Source organism: Plasmodium vinckei, assembly GCF_900681995.1.
Source record: "Plasmodium vinckei vinckei genome assembly, chromosome: PVVCY_05".
NCBI classification, from domain to species: domain Eukaryota; phylum Apicomplexa; class Aconoidasida; order Haemosporida; family Plasmodiidae; genus Plasmodium; species Plasmodium vinckei.
This window is the reverse complement of record NC_051297.1, coordinates 177,951-193,407: the sequence shown is the minus strand read 5'-3', so window position 1 is coordinate 193,407 and position 15,457 is coordinate 177,951. Positions and strand designations below refer to the sequence as shown.

Below are 15,457 nucleotides of genomic sequence, written 5' to 3'. Positions count from 1 at the left end.
TGGTAAGTCTACATACTTTTAAAGCTCATACCATTTTATGCACACTTTGAGGAGGGAAATAACAATTATCGAAAATGTTTATTAAAATATGATGGTTGTTAAAAATAAAATTTAGACGTAACTCTTTGGGGGCATGATATAAATATAAGGAATATATTTCTTTGTTTAAAATTAATAAATTGTTAGCATATATTTCGGAATCATCTTTGTAAATATTATTAAAATTAGTTTGTTCATTTTTTGATGTATTTAATAAATGGTTAAATATTTCCATACTATTTTTGTTGTCATTATTTATATATTTTTCAAATGACCCACATAGCCATAATATTTTATTTTTTTTATTTACATTTTTTAAAACATTGCTCATTGTAATGTTTCCTATGTTTAAAATGGAGTTAAGTACTTTGTGGTTTTCTCCTTCACCCTCTTCATTACTACTCACATTTTGATAATCAGACTGTTTCAAAGAATCTTGACATGTATGTAACTTGGTAGCGTCACAAAATATGCCATTTATCAAGGTCGTAGTAGTGTTCGAATTGGCTAGTTGATTTTGTACAGCTTGGTTAATATGGTGACTATATTTTTTTATAAATACTTGTTTTGCATGTTTGATCATTGTACTGTAGTCAGTATAAGGAAGTAGACAATATAATGAAGGATTGTCATTTTGAAAAGTAATCAAGTTTGGTTTTACATAAATATCATAAGGAAAATGTATATTTATTTTATATTTTTCATATTGTTCTATTATATTAAATATACAAAATTTAAATAAAAATAAAATATGTTTGGGAATATTATATATGTCAATTATTTTGAAACAAACATTTTCAACATCATCATTTTGATTTATACTTGGTTGATGAATTCCATTTGAATGTACTAGCAGTGTTGTGCCAGCATTTGATTTGGAGATGTGTCCCTTTAAAATATCTGAATCATATATAAAAAATAAAAAAAGTAAAAATAAATCTCCATAAATATAAACATCGGATATGTTTAAGAAAATAATTATGTTTAATAGTTTTATCCATTCTAATATTTCATTTATATTTGTAAAATTTAAAATTTCATTTTTTATATTTGGTGATATGATACATATATATTTTGCATCTACATTAGATTCATTTTTTATCCCATTAGTTATCCAATTTTCTCTTATATTTTTATAAATTTGGTTTGAAAAATTTAAAGTCTCTTTGTTTTCATCTGTTTGTAGTTCCATGTTGTTTACTAAGCAGTGATCATGATGTATAGATAGTGGAATTTTGTTTTCAAAAATAAATTTGGATAGATAATTTTTCATAGAAAAAAATTGTAAAATATTTTTAAAGATGTCTAAGAAATGGTTTGCATTGCTTTTTAAATAATCAATATATAATAACATGTTTGGATTTATAAAATGGTGAAATAAAAAATTGATATGTTCAACAGATATTATGTTAAATATGTAGAGAAGTAAATAAACTTCTTGTCTCATTGTATATCCAACTTTTATCTCAACATTTTTTGGAATTTTCTTTTTTAACAACGTAAAAATATATGAAGAAGAATTGTCATATTGGATTCCCGACGTTTTTAATATTTCCTTATCATCTATTATACATGTTTCAATATTCAAAATTTCAAACATTTTAAAAAAATGAAAATTTGTAAAATTTAATTCAGTATTATCTGGTTTGTCTTCCTTAGGTTGTGCCTGTGTTTTTTTTTCTTCACTTTTTTTTTCACTTTTTTTTTCAGCTTTTTTTTCAGCTTTTTTTTCTCCTTTTTTTGATTTACTATGCCCACCTTTTTTATCTTTTGAACTGCTTATATCAACTTTGTTTTTTTCACTTTCTTTGGTTTGTTTAACCTTTTCTAAATTCTTTTCTACATTTATTTGCATTTGATTTTTGTTTTTTTCATAGATAATTTGTGAAAACATTTTGTAATCCTTTATAAGAAATATGTTTCCTTCAGATCTACTTCCAACATTAATCTCATCATTTTGTAAATCCTCTGATTGACTTCCATTTTTATATTCACAAATGGAGTTACAAATATCAGAATATATTTCTTTTTCCTTAAAAAATGAATCAAAGCTTTTACAAGAGGTGCCGTCATTTGCCACATCCTTATCAACTTTTCCTTCGTCTACCATATCCTTGCCAACTTTTTCTTCTCCTTCCACAACCTTGCCAGCATCTATGACATCATTTTCATTCTCTAAAATGTAGATCGCATATGTTTTCTTCAACATTTTATAAATAAACGCTTTTAAATATATCACTAAAAATGAGTTTAGCAGATTTACTTTTTCTTTCCCTATTTTTATCTCTCCTAAATATCCATAAACATTTTTTGTTCCATTTTTTATACTCAAAAGGATTGAAGAAAAATAATCTGAAAATAATTTTGTCAAATTGTTTAAGACATATTTTATTTTTGATCCATGAAATAAATTATTTAAAATGTTAGTATCATTTTCAGAGAAAAAATATGAATCCAATTTGTCTAAAATATATAAAAAAATATTATTACATAAATTTGTATTCATATATATAAAGACATTTTGTTTTGGTGAGTTAGAATCAATTAAATTTTGATCTAGTATAAAATACTGATTAATATATTGTACTATTTTAAAATAATTATAAAAATAAAAAATATGTGAATTATTTAACTTGTTTTGAATATAAATGTGATTTATAAAATGTGTAGAATAATTTTTTGTATGTACATCTATATATATAGATTCAAACTCCTTATTAAGTAAGTCTCTATTTTGTATAATTTGCTCATTAATTAATTTATCGTTTTCCTTCTCAACATTTTTCTCGTTTTTTTTTCTACTCTTTTTAAGCCCCTTCGTAGTACCACTTCTTGTCAGTTCCATATCTGTAGTCTTTGATGGTTGAGCAGAATATTCCAAATTTGTTTCATCAGTTTTGTTTATAAGCATAAGATTGTCGTCAGGTGTTTGACAAGCATGAACAAGATGAGAGATGTAATTATAAAGGACTTGATAAAATATTTCCCTATTTTTACACCCATTAAATGATAATGTAGGTTTTATTCCATTTGGTTCACTTAAAGTTGTTTCTAACTTATAATTAAATATGTTTGATTCAAAGTTAATATAATCATCTGTGTTAATGTTAAAAAATGAGACTTCACTATTACTACCAACCTCTTTGATGTATTGTAAAGTTTTATTTTTTGTGTGATAAAAAAAAACATTCATATTATTTTTTAAATCGGATTGGCAAATGTTGCTACCAATTATTTTGTCATATATGTTATCCAATTGATTTGTAGGAACTTTGTTTTTTTCTATCATTTTTAATGAGTCATTTATATTTTCTTTTTTTTTTTTTACAAAATTTTCAAAACTATTTATACTTATATTATAATCTGAATATATATTTTTTATTACATTTTCTAATTTTTGTTTATTTGGAAATGGTGTCTTATTTTGTGTAATAGTATGCTTACTTAAAAGTTTAAAGTTATTATTTTTTTTTATTAATTTTTTTGTTTTTTTTTTATCACTTTGTGTTATTTTTCCATTTGCAAAACTATCTAACATTTCAGTAAATGGATTTATAGATATATAAATATTTTTTTTACAAATTTTATTTTTATAAAAACATTTAATTTGAATCAAGCCAAAAGAATATGAGAAAGAATCAAAAATAAAATTAAAATTAATTTTTATTGTTTCTCCTGGTTTTATATATCCTGTCTTTGGAAAAATAAAAAGATCATAATTTTTTTTTTTACTTAAATATAATACATCATTTAATTTTAATATGCTATTTTTTATTTTCATTTTATTTTTAAAACTTATTATATATATGATTGTTGATGATGTTATATTTTGTAGGAATATAAATTTATTTATTATGTCTTCTCCATTATTTTCTATATTTATGCATGAACAATTTATTTTTATTGGATCATCGTCAGATGATTTATTTACATTTTCATGCTCTATCGAATTAGCTTGTTCTGGCTTATCTAGATCTAACGGATCTGTTTCCTTTTCCAAATTGTCTAATGCTATTCTCTCGTTGGTTGAAAGTTTATTTATTACATCTGGTTCAACATTTTCCTCTTCAATTGGTTTTCCTTGGATATATAAATTATCAGATAATGGTATAGCAAAATTAGATAAAAAAAATTCTAAATTATTTTTTATTTTATTAACAATAATTTCTTGATATTCTTTTTTTTTTGCATCTTTATTTGTTACATAAACATAGTCTTCATTATTTTTTTCTTTATTTTCAAAAACTTTATCAAATATATTATTTTTGTTTTCTTTCAATATTTTATTGTATATATTTAATTTTCTCGTCGTTTTTTGAAACTTTATTTTTTCAGGTTCCATTCTTAAATTATTTTCCCATTGAACTTTCCTCTCATCTTCCTTCTTTAAATATTCCAGTAATGTGTTTAGCTATTTTTTAAGTAAAAGAGAAGGTAGGATGTAGAAATTGAATTGAAAAGAAATATGAGCATATGTATTCTTCTACTTTTTAGGATGTGTTACCTCATTTTTTTCTCTGTATTTTTCTCCCTGATCTGCTAGGGTATCCTTTTTGTTTGTTTTTTCCATAAGTATTTTGCTTTCCTTTTCCCATTTTATTTTATTTTCTTCAAACCTTTTTAAAATCTGATCAGTTTAAAAATTGTAGTCATTAATGGGATGCATAATCTTTTTCAATTTTTACAATTTTTATAATTTTTATTTTGTGTGTGTTTTTTTATTTACCCTTTCTTCCTTTGTCTCTCTAATATTTTCAGAGATTGTATTTTTCTTTTTTAATATACGATCATTCATTCTTTTTTTAAATTAAAATAAACAGATTGCTTTTGTGTTTATTGAAAGATACCTATGTTTGCCCATTAGTATAAGGCATAGATTTTATTTATTTTTTTTCACCGTTTTTTTTTTATTTTTCAAGATGGAATCATTACTTTGTTTTGGATTTAAAATAGGTTTTTACAATTTTATCTACATTTTTATATAGTAAGAAAATGGAAAATTTATAATAACTTCCTCATTTTCAATGCCGCTTTTTTTATCTCTGTGCATGTCTTATATATATTTGCAAAAATAGAGTATGCTTAGATATTTGTCATGTATAAAATTATTCTTACATGTGCATGCTTATTTCTTTGTAAATATAGATAAATATTTTTTTTCCAACAAATTTGAAACAGCTAAATTAGCAATTCTTCTTTATTTTCTGGCTATTTTTCATTACTTTTTTTCAAACATCGGCAATGAATTTTTGATAAAGATTGTCATTATGGTACGAACCCAATGTGCTGTTACTTCGGACAATATATGGAGGAGGAATGCCAGGAGTGTAATCGAAAAAGGAAGGGAAATTTTTATTATCAAAATGTTCATGAGGGTAAAGAAATAAATTTTCAATATCATATCTATCTCTTAATTCTTTTGTTACTATATGTATTTTTAAAGGACCACAATGAGAAATAATCCAATCATCTGATTTATTACAATAACAATATATTATATTTGAAATATATGGTATTTCTAAATCTATAAAAATTTTACTAATTAGTTTTCCAACTTTTTTATTATGTTTAGCTGTATTGCCTGTACATAAAATTAAAAACATACCAATATCTCTTCTTCCGCATTTATTTAAATCTATAACTTTAATATTTTTTACTTTTTCATGTTTTAAAATACATACAACTTGTTCTATTGTTGGCATTATTCCTTTTTCCAATTCTAAATCTTCATTATCCTCTCCGTTTTCTTCCTCATTTTCATAGTCAAATAAATAATTATCCTTGGGTCTTACAATAGGATCTCTTATGGAATTATAATAATCATTTCCATATGTTTCATCATAATATATATTTGGATTTTCTATATTTTCATTATTTTTATTTATTTTTTCATTTCTTTCGTTATAATATTTCATGCATTCTTTCATTAGTTTGTCTTTATTTTCTTCATAAAACCTTTGTGCAGGTGTCATATCATCGTATATATTTTTTTTTTCATTTTTATAATTATTTTCTTTATTACTTTGTTCATTATTTTTATAAATTTCAGAGGAATATTTATTTTCTACTTCATTAGTGGTGTCATCACTTTTGGTATTTATATTATTATATCCATTTTGTTCTAAAAAATTATCATTTTTATTAAGTTGGTTTGAACTATAATAATCCAAAGTTTGTTGAATAAACGTTTTAATGTCCATATTTTTAAAAGATTTTATATTTTCATACATTATATCTTCTTTAATTTCAGCATGTTCATCATTTTGTTCTTGCATTATATTTGTTTGCTGAAAAATCTTTTCATCAATATTTATTATTTCTATTTTTTCTCCTACACTCTCATTTACCCCTTCGTTATTCTTATTATCATTGTGTTGTTCATTTTTTTTTTTTAGTGTGTCAAAAATTTTATTGCTGTTCATGTATCTTTTCGTAAGAAAGTGAAGGAGGGCAGTTTTCCCTCGGGTTACATTGGGACGCCATAATACATTCATAGAAGAGAAAATTGAGAAAGTGGAAAAAAAAAGAGGATAGAAGGCATACTATAAAGAAGGAATGAGATGAGAAAAAATAATAAAAAGGGAATTAAAAAAAAAAAATTATGCATAGATTTTCTCGACATTGTTTTGCGCTAGCCATAATTTTTTTTTTTTTTTTTTTTTTTTTTTTTTAAATACCTTACTGGGTAATATTTTTTTTTTGTTGTTTTGCTCTCCCATTCATTATTCATTCAATTATTTGTATATTTTTTGTGGTGTTCGTTTATTTTTACTTTTTGCCATTTAAACAAAAAATGCGCAACTTTGCTTAGGCCTAAAATATATTACATATTTATGTTCGTATTAAACGAACGAACTTGTGCCATACGGCTAGCTGTTTGGAAGTGGCGCATATCATATTAACAAGGAATATTTTTTAAGTCATAAATGTTATGTATTTTCAAGGTTACAAAAGGTGGCCAAAATAATAAAAAAAAAAGAAAAAAGAAAGGAATAGCTAAAATACAATGTCGTTTATTTATAGGAAGGCTGCACAAATGTTGATGAAATGTTCTAAAGGAGATGGAATAAAGGATGTTCTATTTAAAAAAGAAGATAAATCTATAAAAAAGGTAAATACTAATGAGTATGGATATTATTTAAGTTATTTTTCTACTACATTATGTGGACATGTATTAATATATTTTACAACATCTGTATATATATATATATGTACGTTTATACATTTTCAGATATATTTCATTGTGCATAAATCGATGGAAGACTTGGATATATTTAACAAAATTTACAACAGTTATTTGTCAAAAATATGTAAAAACAAATACCTTGGAATTGTTCTTTTGTGTGTGTTAATACACCGAAAAAAAATTGACGGAGGAGGGGAATTAAAAAGAGAGATTTTAAAAAAAGAAAAAGAAATATTTCAACTTTATAATAATTTAAAAAGTAGTAATGATGCTAAAATAAATATATTAACAAAATATTTTATAATATATTTGAATGATAATCCAAATATAGTGAATGAAATAAAAACATTGCTACCTATAGAAAATGATGAGGATGTTGAAAATTTATATAAAATATGTACAACCAAGGTAAAAAATTTAATAGATAGTATATATTATAAAAATAATAAAATAAGAATATTAGATAAATCATCTGGTTTAGTTGTTAAGTCAGCGAATATACAAAAAGGTATGACTATTGTTGATGTATGTTCATCACCTGGAAGTAAAGCAATTCTAAGTTTACTTAATTTGAAAAATAAAGGATATTTAATATGTATAGAAAAAAGTAAAACACGATGCTATACATTAATTCGAGAAATCCTAAAAAATAATGAATATATTGGTTATTATACTAATGAGAATATGGATGAAGAAGATAAAATAAATATAGATAAAAAGGATTTATTTATAAATAATGAAAATAATATATATTATATTAAACATAAAAATAATGAATTAATTATAAAAATATATAATTGTGATTTTTTAAAATTAACTCATAAGGATTTTCAAGAAATCGGGGATATAGATGTTGTATTTGTAGACCCTTCATGTTCATCTAGTGGAATGCCTGATTTTGTCCACAAGGAAAATATGCGTAAAGTATTTTTACAAACTAAGCAGATTGACAATAAAAAAAATGAACAAAGTGAACAAGATGAGAAATATAATAGTTACAACATTTATTCTGACATATCAGAGGAAAGAATTCCAAAAGTTCCAAACACACTTATAGATAAAATAAAAAATTTATCAGACTTTCAAAAAGATATATTAAATCATGCATTGGTAAATATAAAAACAGCTAAAACATTTATTTATTCTACTTGTTCTTTTTTTGAAGAAGAAAATGAACAAGTCATAAAAAATGTGCTAGAAAAAAATTTAAACTTTTATATAGAAAATGCTGGAACAGATAAATTTCTTTTTAAAAATGGAAAATATGAATTTTCTGATAAATGTGTCAGAACATTTCCTAACCGAGACAATTGTCGTGGCATATTCATTTGTAAAATGTGTAGAAAATAAAAATGACCATTTTTTACTTTGTGTATCCCTTAAAATGGGTTATCCAAAACTTTTGATGTAACTTTTTTTTAAACTTTTTAAATTATTCACTGTTTTAAATGTATACATACAAAGACTGTGCATATCGATGGAGACGAGTATCATCATATGAACTACCTCCCTACGAAATAAAATTCATCATTTAGTTAGGTGTTCCTAATTTGGTGTGTGCAAACATTTTATGGGTAACAAGCCGAAAAAGCGAGCATAATTATGAAAAAAAAAAAAAAAAAAAGTTGATATAGTTAGACACCTTCCACTTCGGGAAGATCAAATTCTGTGTAGTTTGATTTAAGTTTTTCAATTTGTTTATCAAATTTTGCAATTTCATCAGATCTAGGTTGATATATATCACTAGATGTATTCCATAATGTTAAGATTCCACTTGAATCTGCAGCAATTAATTTTTTTCCATCATATGACCAAGCAATTTTATTAACCGCTTTTACATCAAGAACAGTTTCATAATAAGAATTTTCAATATCGTTAGAAATATTCCATAATTGTATTTTAGAGTTACTAGTACAAGTTGCAAATATACCAGGATGTACAGGACTCCATTTTATATCCATTATATAATCATCAAATCCATCAAATGTAAATAAAACATTTTCTGGATTTTTAATACTAAGTAATTTACACGTCCAATCAACAGATGAAGTTAGCATAAGATCATTATTATCTTCCATTCCTTCGATAAATGGATGAAATTGCATTGAGGTTAATGGGCCACTATGCATATTATAAGTTTCTGTTATTCCTGTTTTATTTCCATGTATTTGTGCTTGGAATATTGAACCATCTTCTGCTCCACCATATAATGTATTTATTTCCCCTTCTTGAAATGAAAAACAAGAACATGATATTTCTTTATTTGCTTTTTTTAAATCAACTATATCAGATGGATAGGTAAGCATACTCAATGACCAGTTACATAATCTCCCATCCGTGTCGATACTTATTAAATTATGAGAATTTTGTGTTCCTATAATTTCTGCACAATATATAGGATGTAAATGTCCTTGAGAAGATAATATTGTTTTATGTATAGATTTTTTTTGATTTATTCTTATATCCCATAATAATATATTACCTGTATAAGTACCTCCTATAACTATATATGGATTAAACTTATTAAATAAACATGTACATACAGGTGATTGAGATATAAGTGTATATTCAGGTCGATTACTCATTAAGCTATTCCAAACTAGTACATACCCATCAGGGTCGTAATAAGAACCTGTTTCAGATGCACCATAAGATGCTAAAAATAATTCACTATATATATTACATGTTTTTACATCTGTTATTGGTCTATTATTAGTATATGTTTTACAATAATATTTATTTATAAGTTTTAATTTTTCCCAATTTAATGAATCTTTAGATTTATTTTTAAATTTGTTTGTATCAAAGTTTAATGTAGTATTAAACATTTCTTGTTCCCCCATATATCTTTCTATTATTTTTGAACATTTTTCAATAAACTGATTAAAACTTTTGCTCTTTATTATGTTACGTTGTCTTTCCTCGTCAATTCTTGGGCTTCCCTTGTCCTCTTCAACCTGCCCCCTTTCAACTTCCCCACTTTCACCTTCATCGCCAATTATTTTGTCCGTTCCTGCTGGCTTAATTTGACATCCCTTTATTTTTTCAAACCCATTTTTAGAACCTATTTTTATGCTATTTTTTGTGTCTATAATTTTTTCATCATTTTCAGATATTATATCGACTTGAACTGATTTATCAAAATTTGTTATCATTTTTTTTTCGATGTGTATATATTTTTCTTCATTTATTTTATTAATTTTAAAATTAAAATTTTTTACAGATGCTTTTTTTTTAAAAAGAAAAGATTTATCTACATATTCTTCAATAGATCTTTGTTTTCCATGAAACATATCTGATTTTGCATTTCTATTAATTCGATGATTTTCAATATGTCTCATATTATTATGATTATTATCTTTTATTTGATCTTTCAATTTTATTTCATCTTCATCTTGTTCCTTTTGTAATTCCTCAATAAATTTTTTTACCATTTCATCAGGGTCTGGAATATCATCAATGTTTGTAATTTTACTACTATCTAATATTCCATTTTCATTAGATTTTTTTAATTCTTCTAAATATTTTTTTTTTTCTTCTAATTCTATCCTTTTTTCATTCAACTTATTTTGTAATCTTATTCTTTCTTCTTCATCAATCGGTTTAAGTATATCATATTCCACATCACTGTCCATTTTAGTTTTATCTAAAGTGGCTATATTAATCCGTTATGTATGTGTGTATATTTCAGCATGTATTTTAGCTTTTTTAACTGCCTACTATTTTATTTTTTCAATCATATATGTAATAATGAGCATGTAGAGAGACAAGTCCCCTTTTAAATTTTCTCTATACAAATATACTTAAGGTTAATTTTGTTGAGCTCTTTCTATTTGTATAGTTATTTTCACAAATTAAAACTACTTGTTGTAAATGTAGTGAATTGCTCACAAGGGGAAATTGTATATACACACATACATATTTATGTTTAAAAGGGGAATAAAAAAAATGTTTTCATAATCCTAGGTTTGTACATATGCTTATCCATTTATTTTATTCTATTTATTTTGTTCTATTTATTTTGTCGATTTTGATATGTTTATTTATTTTTTAAGTAACTTTTTTCTCATATTTTGATGTGTAGAATTATTCGTGAAAAATTTACATAAGTCTAATGCTACAATAAAAAAAATATAAAAAAATTTATTTATATTCCCTTAAAAAATAAAAAGACTTTTATTATTTTTTGAAGAATATTTTAATAAAAATAAGAAAATTTATAAATGAAAAAAGAACTTATTATATGTGTAAAAAATTAAAAATAACTGTATATGAGAATAATTAGGAAAATTCAAAAATATTATTACTACATATATGGAAATATATAAACTCGTTGAAATGTATTATTACATTTTTTTAATTAAACAATTTTTATTCCTTTAAAATTGTAAACTTAGGAGAGTTTCTTTTTATGCTTATTAAAAAATGTAAGATCATTAGATGGGTGTACAATTTATGAGGTGTGTAAATTATTTAAAAAACTTCATTATAACTAGTATATGTTTTGAAAAATAATTATTGTTCATCTTTCAAAATAAGGTTTATAATAGTATGATAATATATGTCAATTTACTATCTATTTGGCTTTTTAAATATTATGATAATTTAGTTGATAAATTTTCTATAAGGGGTGCTACATTTTTTATAAATTTTGATGAACAAAAATAAAGGATATAGTATTATTTACTTGTTATTATATGTACATACACCTAAATTATTAGGAACTTATATATATTAACAATTCATTGTTCAGGTATTCCGTTAAAAATATTTAATCTGTCTTTTAGTCATTTTCTTAATAATTTTATCACATATGCGTTAGTCTATATTATAGTCATTTGTCTTTTCGATATGTTTGATGTATTATTTGTAGGTTTGTCATTATTTATTCTCTATATTTTTCATACCTTTTTATTTTGTGTGTGTTAATCGATATATCTACAGCTTTTGTCTTTTGTTCAGAAAAAAAAAATCAACTAGCTAATTTTTTTTTTTTTTTTGCAACATTTTACTTGTTTTTACCTTGCATTGTCATAATTTATATGAACACCACGTGGTTATATATATATATATAATTTTTTAAAATGCCATTAAAAGATAGTTATTTGATAAATGACTTAAATTTGGAGAATCCAAATAAAATGAATATTATTAATAAATCTTATGAAAAATGTAATATTAATGTGAATAAAGAATTAAACTGTAAAATGGATACCCTCATAGAGTTTGCTGACAACTCAAAAAATACAAGTACCATTAAATTTTTTATATTTATGCATGTTCATATATAAATGGTGCACATATATATATATTTTTTTTTTTTCATAAGTTTGCTTTATACAATCCCAGAACAAGACAAAAAATCAGGAGGTCGAGAACGAGTACCTTTTTTTAAAAAAAGTGGGAGATGTTTGTAAAAAGAGTTGTGATTATTATTTTGATACAAATGTGAATTTTCATGAGTCATGTGAAAATTTTAATGTTCTTTTTAAATTATTCCATAATTCTCTAGTAAACATAAAAAAGAAAAATGAGGAGGCGGATGAAATTGGGAAGGTTTTAAAAAGTATAGAAGAAAAAGAATATTCTGAAATGAAAGAAAATGAAGAAAAAAATGTAGAACTAAAAGGAGAATTAAAAACAATTGAAAATAATATACATTTTATGAATAATGAATCTACTACTATATCTAATAAAATAAAAGAAATAGATTATCAAATTAATCAGCATAAGGAAGCATTAGAATCATTTCAAATTTTGACACATTTAAATTATGAAAAAATTATAATTTTACAAAATGATTACAAAAAGTTGTGTGATGAAAAGGAAGGAATAATAAATGAAATCAATGAAGCCACATTGGGAATTTCCGCCTCTCAAGAAAATTTAGTTAATCAGACAAAAGAGATGGTTAGTTCATGCATGCGTATGTCATTATTGGTTTGTATTTCTCTACATTTTTTTCTACATTTTTTTCTATATGCTTTTTCATTTTTTACGGTTTGCTCTTTAGGAAGACAAGAAAAAGGGGCTGTTCCTCACCGAAAAGGAGCTGAAGTATCAACTGGAAAACCTCATGCTCAATAAAAATGATATATGTTCAGAAAATTCGAGATTGGAATCACAAAGTCGATTTTTAGAGAATCAAATATCATCACAGGAGTATTATTTAAATGTGATAAATTTGGGGTTGCAAGGGACAATTAAACGAAGAACTGAATTAGAAGATTCACTAGATGAATCAAAAAAAAAAATAGAAAATGTAATAAAAATGATAGAAAAAACAAAAGAAGATAAAGAAAAGGAACAAGAAAAATTAATAAACTTAGAAAATAATTTAGTTGAATTAGAAAAAAAATATTTATTAAAAGAAGAGGAAGTTTTAAAGGTAATAAGTGAAGAAAATATTTTAAAAGGTAAAATAGAAGATGAAAAAAAAAAAATGAATCAAAATATTCTGAACGATTTTATAAAGGAAAAAGATTTCATAGATGAAGAAATAAATAACTATAAAAATGAAATTAAAAAATTAGTAATAAATGAAAAAAGAAAAATAAAAGGAAACATATTAGATGATATACATTGTACAGATGATGTAGACATCTCTAAAACTGGCGAAGTTTATGATAAGAATATAACTATTGTAAATAAGTTAGAGGTTATTCTTGAAGAGCTAAGAAAAAATATTACAGAAGAACAGGAAGCAATATGGAAATCAGAACGAGAGTTTCAACACACAACTATGCAAGTAAATGAATTACAAAAAAAAATAAACGATAAAGAAAAGGAGAAAAATGAAATAGATAATATAATGAAATCCAAAAATAATGAATTAATAAATCTTAAGGATAAAGAAAAAGAGTTTGAAAATAGTTTAGTAATTATAAGGAATGAAACTAAAGAGTTAGAGGAAAAATATAATAAAGAATATGATAACACAATGAATATAAAAAATAAATTAAAAGAAAAAGAAACAAAAATGGAAATAGAGATTGAACAATTAAATAAAGAATATGATGAAAAAACAAAAAATTTATATAATTCAAAAAATAATCAAATTGATATTAATTCTACTGAAAAGAAAAAAATGAAAGAAGATGTAGACATATATTCAAAAAATATAATATCCGAATATGAATTAAAAAAAGTAAACTTTGAAAAAAATGAAAGAATAAAATATGCTGATCAATATAAAGAGCTCGATATTGAATTAAAAAAAGAAGAAGACTTAGTAAATTATTATAAAGAATTGCTATCCAAACAAGAATATAAAACATTAGAAAGTAGTAGTAATAGTATTGAGATTGAAGAGTATGATCAAATAAAAGGAACTAATGGAATAAATAATATAATGACAAAACATGGTAATAATTCTAAAATAATAGACAATAGAAAGATATATCAAAAAAATGATTCTTATATTAATAAGTATAAATTATATAATATGCCTGATCAATATAAATTTGGCTACTTTGATGCAACATCACCTAACGTTGTCAGAAAAAGTATGAAACTTCCTACTCGTTCAGTAAAATCTCCTCATATAGCTAGATTATTAGAAAAAATAAAAAGCCGAAAAGGATGTCAAACGCTAGTTGGGACAAAAAAAGCACCGATTAATCAGGTCACTAGTAATGCATACAGAAGAAGTAGAAGTAGTGCTGGAAATTCAAATAATAAAAAAATAAGTAACAATACAAACATTTCAAATTTGGAAGTCCAAAGAAATGGAAATACTAATAGATACAGTCGAACTAGCAATGGCAATAGAAATAGTAGCAGCAATAACAATTCATTTGATTTGTTTCAGCATTTGTAAAGACTAAATATTTATGTAAAATTTGATTAAAGAGAGAGAGATAAATGTGGAAAAAATAAAAATATTCTCAAATATTATATTTTTTAATATGTGTACAGTTGTATTAGCTTTTCTAATCCATCTATATTTTTTATTAAACACTTTGATATGATTTAATTTTTTATTCTTGTTTATGTTTTTTTTTTTTTTTTGTGGTAATATGCGACTAAGTATAAAAATGTGTATACTAAGTACGCATTTTGGTTAATTATTTTTCCCCAAGTATGTATATGCATATATATATATATACATATATTTTCATATACTATGTGTATTTTTATATATTCATGTACTTTACGTAATAAAGAAATTTCAATTCTACATTAATATACGGAAAACGTGGTTTAATCAAATAAATGAGTTGAAAATATTGT

At 23.7% G+C, this 15,457-nt stretch overlaps 5 protein-coding genes across 5 annotated transcripts; 2 read left to right on the top strand and 3 right to left on the bottom strand.

Moving 5' to 3' along the window:
• Positions 1 to 25: 25 nt before the first annotated feature.
• On the bottom strand, positions 26 to 4,834 carry PVVCY_0500530 (conserved Plasmodium protein, unknown function; the record flags this gene model as incomplete). The annotated part of the gene is made up of 3 exons (XM_008627426.2): positions 26 to 4,450; positions 4,544 to 4,666; positions 4,766 to 4,834. The coding sequence occupies 3 exons, from the start codon at positions 4,832 to 4,834 to the stop codon at positions 26 to 28; spliced, it is 4,617 nt and encodes a 1,538-aa protein (XP_008625648.2).
• Positions 4,835 to 5,267: 433 nt separating this feature from the next.
• PVVCY_0500520 (ribosomal silencing factor RsfS, putative) lies at positions 5,268 to 6,461 on the bottom strand (the record flags this gene model as incomplete). Its single annotated transcript, XM_008627425.1, has 1 exon — positions 5,268 to 6,461. The coding sequence occupies one exon, from the start codon at positions 6,459 to 6,461 to the stop codon at positions 5,268 to 5,270; it is 1,194 nt and encodes a 397-aa protein (XP_008625647.1).
• Positions 6,462 to 7,045: 584 nt separating this feature from the next.
• On the top strand, positions 7,046 to 8,575 carry PVVCY_0500510 (rRNA (cytosine-C(5))-methyltransferase, putative; the record flags this gene model as incomplete). Its single annotated transcript, XM_008627424.1, has 2 exons — positions 7,046 to 7,150; positions 7,271 to 8,575. The coding sequence occupies 2 exons, from the start codon at positions 7,046 to 7,048 to the stop codon at positions 8,573 to 8,575; spliced, it is 1,410 nt and encodes a 469-aa protein (XP_008625646.1).
• Positions 8,576 to 8,859: 284 nt separating this feature from the next.
• On the bottom strand, positions 8,860 to 10,860 carry PVVCY_0500500 (cytoplasmic dynein intermediate chain, putative; the record flags this gene model as incomplete). Its single annotated transcript, XM_008627423.2, has 1 exon — positions 8,860 to 10,860. The coding sequence occupies one exon, from the start codon at positions 10,858 to 10,860 to the stop codon at positions 8,860 to 8,862; it is 2,001 nt and encodes a 666-aa protein (XP_008625645.2).
• A 1,449-nt stretch (positions 10,861 to 12,309) lies between these two features.
• On the top strand, positions 12,310 to 15,044 carry PVVCY_0500490 (conserved Plasmodium protein, unknown function; the record flags this gene model as incomplete). Its single annotated transcript, XM_008627422.1, has 3 exons — positions 12,310 to 12,475; positions 12,555 to 13,135; positions 13,239 to 15,044. The coding sequence occupies 3 exons, from the start codon at positions 12,310 to 12,312 to the stop codon at positions 15,042 to 15,044; spliced, it is 2,553 nt and encodes an 850-aa protein (XP_008625644.1).
• Between the last annotated feature and the right edge of the window lie 413 nt (positions 15,045 to 15,457).